Below are 12,158 nucleotides of genomic sequence, written 5' to 3' on the forward strand. Positions count from 1 at the left end.
CTTTTTGCAGGATTTCTGTTTCATAATGTGATCTGTTCTGCTTCCTCTTTAAATTATATACTATGGTAAAAGCAAGACTGAAAAAAGCAGCTTTTATTTGCTTTTGGATCTGTGCTCAGAACTGTAGATCTACATCAGGGCTCGTTCTGATGACTAAAGCACATCTCAACACTATTTATAATGGACTTAATGTGTTTTGAGCCATGTTAGGATAATATGCTCATAAAATAATTGTCGTAAGGCAGTTGGTACTGTTTATAACAGTTTTCTCATCACGTTTGTTACTGTTTATTACTGAATGATTCTAATTAAAATTAATCTGAAATGCATTAGAAACAGTGCTAAGAGGTTTCATGTGTCTTGTGCATTTCTCTTGGCATCTTTCTAATCTTCTGAAGCTCCTTTCTTCTATTGACTCTGTCATGGTGATACTCTTCAGTCCCTAGAGCAGGAACATGGTCCCGATCATTCTTGACTTTGTCTTCGATGTTGTTGGCATACCACATTTGTTACCCTACTCGCCTTCTTTCTTATGCTGCTAAAATAGTTCAGTAATATAGTGAATCAACCTGTTCTAGTACTTAAAGAGCTGGTCTGCATGGGGTCTCGTAACTTTGTCCTTTCCTCATGTTAAACATGCTTTTCAGCTTCAATACTTACTTTGTTTAGCTTTCCAGCTTCACAAGACTTTAGGGTCACTACTTCAGGGATCTTGTACTCCTGGCACACACAGTAAAGAGAGGCAGGCAAAACAGGATACGGTATTATTTAGAGTTCCTTTTACGCAATAAACCACAAGAACTATATTTACAGCAGACAGCATGGCAGTGTTGGTTGTTCAGAGGGTAGGTAATTTCAGCACAGAAGACCAGGGCTTTGATAAGTGGAGCTCAAGAGGTTTGTTCCAAGCATGATACAACTGAGAGATTTGGGGCCTTCTAATGAATATTAATCAGTGATTTTTAATGCAACTCAGATGCTTGAATGGTTTGTATATACTTGCTGAGCATAAGTGCTGTTTTCCAGGCAGAGAAAAGTGCTGCATCTTTCAAAGCGTTCCTTTTCAGTTAAAGCTGCTTAAGTATGCAAGGCTTGTCCCTCTGTATTGGCTTTACTGAGTTCTCTCAACATATGTTCTCACAGACTTGTAAGACAAATGTTCTTATAAGAAATACTGCTTAATAATGCTTGTTTTGTTTTGTTTTTAGGCCCACGCTGTAATGTGGATATTGATGAATGTGCATCTAACCCTTGCCATAATGGTGGAACATGTATAAACGAAGTCAATGGCTTTCGGTGTGTATGTCCTGAAGGTTACCACCACCCTCACTGTCAGTCACAGGCAGATGGCTGTCTTAGTAATCCCTGTGTGCACGGTAACTGCACGCACATTGTTAGTGGGTAAGTTCTTACGATCGTGTTAAATTTGTCTACCTTCTTTGTCTTTTTTCGCCAGTTTCATCTTGACTTGAGGTTTCTGGTTTTTTTTTTCTTTTCTGTAATTTCTCAGTTAGATTAGGATGCCATCTTATTTGCTGCCTGTGACGTAATCACAGTAAGGTGTAGACCTTTAGTCACCAGCTGCACTCTGTGCTGTTTCAGCATAGGTTTTTCTGCCCTGCATGGGCATGTAGCGCAGGGTGGACTGCCATTGCATAAAGGGAGGGGTTGATAATTCAAGTGAGTTCAATTAAAATAAAAAAATAGTCCCAATTTGAACATTTGGAGAGCAGTAGCTACCTAATCCATCAAAATCTAAAATGTTGATCATAGAGGATGTCTTTGTGGCTAGTGCCATTTGCTACCCAAATGCTCAGCATGAAGGAACAGCCAGATAACTTGAAATTAGGAGATAGGGAGCAGCTTTGGAAGAAACCTGCTGGGGAAATTTAGGTGTAACAACCGATTAGAGGGGTTTATATAAAGGTACTTCTTCAAGGCTTAGGAAAGGAGCTCAGTATGAAAAGTCAAGAAGAAAATAAGAATTAGTAGTTCATGCCCTTCATCTCGTTCCTGTTTCTCCTTCAAAACTATTTAACATTTTGCCCCAGTAAAACCAGTCATTACATTTCTTGGGGAAAAGCATTTTTTTATTTTTTTTTTTAAAAGCATGGCACCCTGTTTGACTTGAGGGATTGATAGTAAGCAGTTGCCTTTGACCATTTCCTCTAGCAGCTTTCTCGAGATCAAGAGATTTATTTCTGAGCAGTGTATGTCTTTGAACAGTGTATCCAAGGCTGAGATTTCATCAGCTTTAGTCACACTGTTGCATGCCTGAGAGAAGAAAGAAAAGCTTTTTTTAGCCATTTTGATAGCAGCAGTTGTTACTGAATCATCCCATCCAGGAAGACCAAATGCTGAGTTCAGGAGCCTTGAATGAAGACCTCATTTGTTAACGATGACTCTGTGCTAAATGAATGACATGGGTCCTGGGAGCACAGGGGCTGTGGAACTGGCAGGTGTGGGGAGGGAGGATGTGAAAGTTCCCAACTGTATGAGGGATAGTAGTGGATCCCAGACACATGCTGTGTCCTAGGAAGCATTGTCAGCACTTGGTGAGGAATTGATTTGCCATTTCTGGTAGCTCTGTAGGACAGGATTTGGGATTTTCTTGGAGCTGACAGCAACGCTGCCTTTATTTCTAATTCAGCCTCCATGCAAGCTTGGAAAAAAGTTGGTTTGGTTCATCTTGTCTGTCATCACCTGCATTCATGCTTATGCCCATGTACACCTTATGCTCAGGGTCAGATAAAATAAGTCTTGTCTTCATGATGGCCAGCATGTATTTTGGGAGGCTGGAGTCCAGGGTGATTCACTGACACCTTGGTTCTACATCATAGGGGTGGAGTGCTGCTCTGCTTGAGATTTTGAAACATGGTAAATTGCTGCTGTTCCCAGCCAGCTGTTTTCATTTGTAACCACTACTTTGTATTAAATTAGCCTATTCATCTTCGGAACCTATTGTTCCCCTCCACTTTTTTTAGTCTTTTATTTTCCTGTCTTTGTTTAAATGTGTTGCGATGTCTTATCAAAGCAGAAACATATTGCTGGCTGAGTGCTTTGTGGAAACGTAACAGGAGGGAGAGAGTATGGTGTTAAGTGTGAGTTGATTCTCAATATTTTGGAGAGAAGAAGAGTTATATCAAAATGTTCTCAAATTGCTGTTGATTTTGCCTTTTAAAGGTACAAGTGCGTCTGTGACCCAGGTTGGATAGGAGATTACTGTTCGACAGAAGGGAACGAGTGTAAATCAAACCCATGCCAGAATGGAGGAACTTGTGAGGATCTGTTGAATGGATATAGATGTACCTGTAGGAAAGGATTCAAAGGTGAAAATTTGAAAATAATTTTTTTTTCTTTCTGCTTTATTGTACCCTTAATGCTGTTTTAATCTTTTGATTAAATTTCATGGAGGGAAAATGCTGTGGTTATATGAAGTTGAATTGCAGTTGTTACACGTAGACATGATACAGTAGTGAAATGCTTTGAAAGACCATATTTAAGCCATGCTTGAACTTACTAAGAAATGTCCTGGTTGCAGTCAGCTTAATTTACTTTGTAAATTAATTTACTTTGTAAATTATCTTCGTAAAAGTTAAACTGAGCTATGTGAGCTATATACATGCACTGGGAATTGAAGGAGCATTAATCTGTTGGAAGTCTAATGCTCTTCTGTTCACAATAACTTTCTGAAGTGTAGAAAACCTTTAATGGGGAAATATGGCTTCTTGGAATGTTGACACCTTTTCTTCAGATATCTAAGTGCAGAAAAGATACTTTGGGAGGGGAAAAAAAAGATAGTAATACTGTAATTGTAGCATGAAATCAGCTATAGGCATGCAGTGATATGGATGAGTTTGTCTCATTCTACAAGAGATGTTGCACAGGCAACACTGTTTTATGCACAGCTCATCGGAATGTGATAAGGTAATCTTTCAATGAAAAGGTTATGCCTGGTAGTGGCACTGTCTAAGAATGCTGATGAATTTTTTGCCCAGTGACTAAATGGCTAAGTCTTCAGTTTTTAGCAATGGCTTTACAAAAACTACTCAAAGAAAAAAGGAAGAAGAAAGTGTTAGAACTGGGTTGTAAGGGTAATGTGAAAACTAGAAGAGCAAGTAAAAAGATGTGATCAGAGTAACAATGGGAAAAGATATTAAAGAAGACTAAAACTTTGCATAAGCAGTAGTAGCTGCATCTTCGTACCTTTCTCTGTCTTTCACGGGCAGGAATTTTACACCCTTTGCTTCCCTGTCTCCCTCTACAGCTCAGTGCAGTGAGTTTGTCTTCCTGTCACTCCTTTCAAAATAACTTAGGTTAGCAGGAATTACTGTGTTTGCTGTCTGCTTGTACCCACTGATCCCACGAGGAATGCTCCAATCTTCTGCTTAGATTTTTCAAAAGTGGAAATGCTGTCCACTGCTGTGTAGGGTAATCATGCAAGTTGCAATCCTTTTTCATTCTTCTGAGAAGCACCAAGCTCTTAGCAGTATATTCTCTTGTTTTTTCCCTTTCTGCACTCCAGGTGTGAACTGCCAGGTAGTGGTTGCTCCTTGTTCCCCTGATCCTTGTGAGAACTCAGGAATTTGCCAAGAATCTCCTGATTCTGAAGGCTACACCTGTCAGTGTGCCCCTGGCTGGGAAGGTAATGTGGATGGGGAACATAAAGTACTTAAAACACTGAACGGTGTTGGTATTGAGCCTTTTGATCATTGACACAATGAGAGGTCTTACTTCTGGGCTCTCCATGTTTCAGGGGAGAGATGTACAGTGGATATCGATGAATGTCTCTCGAAGCCCTGCAAAAATCATGCTTTGTGCCATAATATTCAAGGCAGTTACCTGTGTGAATGTCGTCCAGGCTTCACTGGAGGAGACTGTGACAGTAACATTGATGACTGCCTGTCAAGTGAGTATCAGGGGATTATTCTGTGTTTCCTCCTTTTACCTAGAAATAATTTTGCTTTACTATTGATGACTACTATCTGGCAGATGCTCAAAGTTCCTCTATAATCTCTTACCAGGGGTGGGGGGAAACACCTCAAAACCTCAGCCTTGTAATACTTGCATGTTTAAGGCAGGCAAAATCCATTACGTTTAGATGCTAGAAATGGACTGTTGTATTCTAACTGATGATAGGAGTTATTCTCAGATTCCTAACTTGAAATGATCCTTAGGATTTACATACTTTAATGAGGAACACTGTTTAATGAAGAATTTCATTTGCCTGAAATTTTAATATGCAAAGTTAAAGTAACATTGCAGGGCTTACCTGTATTTCAAAGTTAAGCTTGACTGAGGTGTGGTGGGAATCTGAGGCATAGCAGTCCTTCCTGAAATGTCTCTGTCTGACATTAGTATTCTGGAAAGAGTGGGTTCTGTTGCTGTTCCAGTTAATCCATGTTTGAAAGCAAATTGAACAGCAGGAAGGCACTGTATTCCGGAATAGGTATCAGCTGCAGGAGGGTAAGCCATACAGTGGTGAGTCTTGAAATAGTTTAAATTACAAGAAAGTAAATGCTCATTCCATGCCCTTGACAGTACAAGGGAAACCAAATACGTACTGAATTATTTTTCTTGCTGGGCATATTCTGTATCATCAGATAAAATCAGTCTCCTGGAAAGTGTTGTGTGTTTAAAAGCTCATCCGTTACTATTTGAAAAGTGCGTTGTTATACCTTGGAGTCGATCACAATATACTATTACTTTTATAATTGGCTGCCTATTGAAAAGAAAAAAGGACTAACTAGTTTTTATTGGAATAGCTTAAAACCAAACCAAAGTGTTTCAGACTTCAGGTATGAATTTAGATAGTCATGTTTTGCATTGAAAAAAATTAAATTTGTGACTGCTCTAAAGAAGAATCCAGGTAATTCCGAGACATCTGGCTTAGCCTGAGTTTTTGCTTACCACTTTCTGAGCAAACAGGTACAGTACAAAAAATGACACTTCGGTGCATTGATCCAAAGCTTTGTTTCCTGAAACCAACAAAACTGTGGCTTGTCCCTGTAGGTTTTACATGGGTGTCTGAAGATAAAAACGTTTTAAGTGTTCATCATTCTTTCTTTAACAGCTGGAAAATCTCTCTGAGCTGAGAGATTCATCCAGTGTTGTCTGTTATGTAGCACACCCATGAGGTTGAAGAAGAATTTCCAATTACTGCTACAGCTGATTTCATTTAGCATAACAAAAACCTTCCATGGCTTGAGCCAAATGTCTTTAATCTATGAAGCAAACAAATCCTCCAATAACAAGAACTTATTGAAAAGTTGATACTCCAGTCTCCATTTTCTGCCAATAAATGTGCAGCACAGAGCATTAACGCACAGCTTTTGGCTTCAGTCATAAGTGGTTGGCTGTTACAGACACAATATTTTATAGCTGCCAGGGGTCTTGCTTTGAATGTGCTCTTTCTCTGCAGTAGTCAGATGACCTTTAAATGGATGCAGGTGTCTGTCTTATAACACAAATTTTTATCATGTGAGCATATTTCTCAGTCAATAAATGAGCTTTAATTACCTTTCACATCTGTTTTCTTCGTTTACCAGCACAAAATGATCTTGTACTTAAGTTGAACTGCAAATTTTTGGATGAGTTTATTTGCATTCTAAAGTTTGTATTTTAGTAGTACTTTTGAAGATATTCATAGATTAAAAAAACTACTGACTTTTTTCTGTCTTTTCCTCCCTCCTCTCTTTTTCCCTCACTGTCTTTACATATGCAGGCTTTTGGACTAGGGAAGACACAGTAGAAAAGGAAGCTGGCTTCAGAGGCAGTATCTGACATAGAAATGTAGTTCTTAAAGTGGAAGGAGTAAAGCAGGAAGAAACTACTGAGTGGTTGAGATCTTTTGGGTAGATTGGTACTTGTGGAAGTAGAAGGAATACAGTAGTAGGGGGTAGCTTGGACCAAGATATAGGTGATGTACAAATAAAAGAGTATGGTTGTAATAAAGAAAGTGCCAAGAAATGCAGAGGTGAGAAGAATCCAAGGCTGAGTATGAATTCTTGGGCTTTTCCACCAGCCTTTCTTCAGTCAACCTTTGACACTGGGAAGAATGCTAAGCACTTAATTATGTGTAAGTGCTTATATATATACAAATTTATGCATACACATTTGATTTTAATGTACTGCTTGCATGCTTAGAATTAAGCATACAAGTTCTCTTCTGTCTTGAGAGTGTCTGGATAAAGAATGGGTTAAGTTTTCATGTGAAGAAGACTTGGAAAGAAAGAAGAAATTGTTGTTGAGCTGTTGGTATTCTTATCAGTAGGCATTCTTCAAAAAAGCAGAATTTGAATTTTAGACTGAGAGACAGGTTTCGTTGAACAAATCTCAGCAGAGAAACCTTTAGGCCCTGAAGCTTTGTCTTGATTCCCACCTCCTTGTGAATTCATTATTGGTAATACTTTGCAATTATCTCTTCCATAAAGTGGCTTAGGAAAACTTGCAGTTTGTTACCCTCTGGGCTGTGTAATACTTTTTTTTTTTTTCCCCCCTAAAGGCTACAAGTATAGGCCTGGGTTTTTACTGTTATCCCCTTTGATGCTTAATGTCATGCTTCTATTTTAGATCCCTGCCAAAACGGAGCTTCGTGTGTGGATGGGATAAACTCTTTCTCATGCATCTGCCTACCTGGTTTTCATGGAGATAAATGTCAAACAGATACCAACGAATGTCTGAGCGAACCATGCAGGAATGGAGGCACGTGTACCCACTATGTCAACAGCTACACATGCAAGTGTCAGCCTGGGTTTGAGGGAACCAACTGTGAGAACAACATCGATGAGTGCACTGAGAGGTGAGAACTGCAATGCTGTACTGAAGAGCCACAAAATGTGTGCTTGTGAGTTGAAAGCACTTTTTAAAGATGAGGATCTGCTTTCCTGCCTTCTGTCATTGGGACATGCTTGCAATACACGTAAGGAAAACTTGCTTACCTTGTGCAGGATACCAGCTGAAAGATAGCTGCCTGTCAAAGTTGGTCTTGTGTTTGCAAGACTTGTTAGATGCTTAGTTCCATTGTTAGAAGCTTAGCTCCAAAGCTTAGAGGAATACGACAGTGTTTAACAAATGTTAAGACAGTAACAGATGTTTTATTAACTTAATAAAACAAATAAATTGTATTTTTGGTAAGAGCGTTATAAAAGAGGGAAATGAATTGACTGATTATGAACAATTACTGTGTTGAGAAATAGAAAAACAGCAAAAATGGTAGCAACGGCCAACTCTCAGAAAGGCAAGAAAGTTAAATTAGCACTGAGTTCAGTGCAAATAATGGAAGCCAAAAGGTAGGAAAAACTATGGAGAGGCAACCAAGCATTAAAGGCACTAAATCCACAAATTTTGTACTGGAAAGGTTTAATCATCAGAGAAACCTTTTAATGCTCATAAATTAGTTGGGGATTAGCAGTGTTGAGATTAGAAACAGATCATTTTAAGAGAGAGGTAGGGAACTGAGATAAAATGCTCAACAGCTTGTCTTTGTGTAGTTGGTTCACTTGGTACTCTTTAAAAACTCATTGAGGGTTAACTCTCTGTATCCATCATCTTTCTGCATATTTATTTTAAGCTTCATTAGGATGGATGTAAGTAACTTTAGATTCTCAGATGGAAACAATTTCTAATACAGCCTGAAATGATTTAAAAAACAAAATATCTTCTGTTCAATCTGGTTTCAGTAAATAAGGTGCCTAAATGTAGAGCTCTTGCTATTCTCATGCATTTTCTGTCTGCAAAGCGAAGATCTTTCTTATCTTTTTTAAATTGCAGTTGTGGGGGAGGAAATATTTTAACATCTTAAGAATAGGATTGTGTCACTGATGAGGGTGTGTTTAATTTGCACAACAGTTGTTTAATCAAGTGAAGTATGTTGGGTGTTTTAGCAGAACGCCTGGTTCTTCCTTGAGGTTCATCCTGGTTGTTTTCCTTATCAGTCAGAATAGAAACCAGTCTTGCAGGTACAAATGAAGCACCTAGCAATTCTTACACGGTCTGCCAAGCTAAACCAGTCACACCTTCTCCACCAAAATTTACTGAGCCATACTTAAGAGCATGATGATGGTTGGTTAATTTGAATTTGGTTCAAGTGAGTCTTCCTTGTCTTGTGTGAGAACTCCTATGAGAGAGTGCCTTTTTTTTTTTTTTGGAGGTGGGGGCCTGGTTGCCGTGAAACATGCCAAATGATTTGCAGTTCCTGTCTTTTCCTTCTTTTGTCATGAATGTTAAGGGCAGTTTTTGCTCCTTGTAAAATGGAATTCAGCCCACAAGGCAGAAGAACTGCTCTGATAAATAGGTTGGTGTTGACATCTCGAACTTAACTGCAGTCAGAATTTAGATATTTAAAACTTGCAAGGAGATGAATCAGTCACTTCTCTCACGGAAAGTACCCTTTGACAGTGTGCAAGACAGATAACAGGCAGGAATTCATTTTGTGCACTCTATCAAGATGATTATCTTGAGTGTGATCTAGGGTTATTTTCAGAGGAGCAGGAGATTCCTGGCAGGCATTTCTTTAGAGGAAAAAACTGTAAGGAGTTAATTTTGCATGAGGTCCTAATTTTCCCAGTAAGTTCTCTGTAGGACATGTACTCTGGCAGGATTTCTGATGATCAGAAGGTTGGGGGGAACGATTCCTTTGATCTGAATTCTGCCAGTGCATATGTGAGTAGTTTTACAAATCAAGGACTGAAGTAAGGTTCTCATGAGAAGAAGAGGAAGGGATTTAGCAGTACCAATGCTTTCACATAAATTCAATGAAGAGCATGCTTGTGTTTTGCATGTTATGAAATTTTTCCTTGAGAAAACATACCTATGACTACTTTGAAGCTTAAAAAAAAAAAAGGGCAAATAGTTTTCTCATAATTTGTAATGCAATTAGAATTCATAATAAAACTTGTGTACAGTTTATCAGTTTGAACAAACTATGTGATACAGTACTGGTTGTAGTGATACTGAACCTGGGAAGATTTCTTTCTATGAGAAGTTAACTCTGTTACTAATGACTCATTGAAACCCTGGTTTACTTTTTCGCTCATCAAGGTAAAAGACAGTAAACTGGAGTCCCACCAAATTACTCTTTTTCTTTAACTGGAGCTTACCAGTGCACAGATGATCCTGCAGTCTGGTTTTCTGTCTCATTTCAGTTATGTTTACATACTATCTCTGTCTGTGAGCTTATTGCATTTTGTCTCATTGTACCTTTGCTCTCGCTCTTGCAGCTCCTGTTTCAATGGTGGTACCTGCGTGGATGGCATCAATTCTTTTACCTGCCAGTGTCCAGTGGGATTTACGGGACCCTTTTGCCTCATGGAAATTAATGAGTGTGATTCACATCCGTGCTTGAACAAAGGGTCTTGCGTGGACAGCCTAGGCACATACCGATGTATATGTCCTTTGGGTTACACTGGGAAGAACTGTCAGGTGGGTGATATTTTCTTGCCCATTCTGTATAGGCAAGATTATAATTAACTGTTGTTTGAAGTGTCCAACAGCAGAAGTTACTGGTCAGATGTGAGGCAGTAAACATGGCAAGTGCTTTTGTTCCATCAGTTTTGGTAAGAGGTAGTTGGCCTGTTACTCCAGGGAAAACTTAGTCCAGAGCCTCTCTGTAGCAGAGCAGGTGCCCCTGGTCAAAACTCTGGAAATCCAAAAGCGTCTGCTTGTAAGAAGGAGAAAAATGCTTGTGGTTGGTTGGTTTTTTTTTGTTTGTTTGTTTTTTTTTGGAAGACAGGTGTTACTGGAACTTTCTAGATAAGTGTGTTTTTAATGAAAACAGCTGTTAGTTTTGAAAATGCTGCATTTCATTTGAAGCATAAAACTGCCTGAACTTAAGACAGAATACTGTGTTTAAAGAAAAAATACCACTTAAATGGAAGGATATCAGTCTGATTAGCAGGACATGGAAGTTAACTGTTCTCTTTTGTACAGAGTCGTATAGTTCTTCCAGGTTGATTAAAATTTTTTGGTTTTCCTCCATGCATATAAAGTCAGCAAAAGTTTTGGGGCAGTAACTGAAGTGATGATCCTATTCACAACTTCAATAAAAAGCTCTAGCCTTACTTACATACTTAAGTTCAGGCCAGTTAGTTTTCCACAGTAAGCATAGGGGCTGCAAACCCTTAATGAAAATGACTGACTAGTACCTATTAGACTTATGTGAATTTGACTGTTTGCCAGAAATACAAAGACATTGCAAGAGATGAGTTACAGATTAAATGGGAAAATATTATTTTGACAATGTTCCAGTTTCCTTTTTAGAATTAATACATCTAATTTCAGCCACGATGCTTGGTTCTAAGTATAGAAATACTTGAATTTAAGTTGTGAAACTTGGCATATCACAGTGGAAGCACAGTGCTGATTTCCTTTTTCAAATTAGAATGATTTCTTTTCCTGTGCTTATCAAAATAGCAAGAACGATTTGAGGCGCTCTCTTGCTTTGGAACAGCAAACACCATTTTGGCTTCTTTCATAAGAAGTCTGAGTGCTGCTGCCATTTAAAAAAAAATAGAATGGTGAATGTCTGAAACTACTGGAAAGCACTAAAATTTTGCAAGGATTTTTGAAACTGTCTTTTGTGCTAATGTGTCTTCATACCACAGTGGGTGTTAGATAAGCATTTTAGTAGCAGTGGGGGGTGTGCATTTCCAGAAGTACAGTGCGAGACAGTAAATTGTCAGGTCTGCTTCTAAGTATTGCTAACGGAGGAAGTGAATGCAAAGTAACGAAGTGATATAAAAAAGCAGCCCCTCTGCTGCCCTAATTATGCATTCCGGGCACACCACTTAAACCTCATTGGGAGAATTAGTATTGAGAGTGATTGTAAAGTCCTGTGAAGTTTAGTAGTTCTTCTTCTGTTATGTTTGCTTTGTTATTACTTGAGAAAAGGATTAATGTTCCTGTCCCCAAATTAAATGTGGATTCTCAGAAAGTCTGCTTGCTTTACATTCAGAGAAGTTTGATCACGTTGTATTACTCCCTTCGTACAAGAAGTCTGAACTTTCTAAACTTAGAAGTACTACCGAAAGCGGTATTGGAAAGAATTATAGATAACAGCTACACTGTAGTTCTTGTCTTAGGGGAAAATTGGCTTGACCTAATTAGCAAAGCTAAATACACAGAACAGAATCAGACAATGATTCATAAGTTATGGAATT

At 38.6% G+C, this 12,158-nt stretch overlaps 1 protein-coding gene across 1 annotated transcript in view; it reads left to right on the plus strand.

Moving 5' to 3' along the window:
* NOTCH2 (notch receptor 2) overlaps positions 1-12,158 on the plus strand; it is an 85,574-nt gene that overhangs the window by 50,284 nt on the left and 23,132 nt on the right. Inside the window, exons 13-18 of the mRNA XM_048080238.2 lie at positions 1,209-1,401; positions 3,184-3,329; positions 4,526-4,645; positions 4,757-4,909; positions 7,573-7,801; positions 10,221-10,422. Coding sequence (XP_047936195.2) covers positions 1,209-1,401; positions 3,184-3,329; positions 4,526-4,645; positions 4,757-4,909; positions 7,573-7,801; positions 10,221-10,422 — 1,043 coding nt within the window. The remainder of the gene's footprint in view (positions 1-1,208; positions 1,402-3,183; positions 3,330-4,525; positions 4,646-4,756; positions 4,910-7,572; positions 7,802-10,220; positions 10,423-12,158) is intronic.

This window comes from Anser cygnoides, chromosome 8 (genome assembly GCF_040182565.1).
Source record: "Anser cygnoides isolate HZ-2024a breed goose chromosome 8, Taihu_goose_T2T_genome, whole genome shotgun sequence".
Classification (NCBI taxonomy): domain Eukaryota; kingdom Metazoa; phylum Chordata; class Aves; order Anseriformes; family Anatidae; genus Anser; species Anser cygnoides.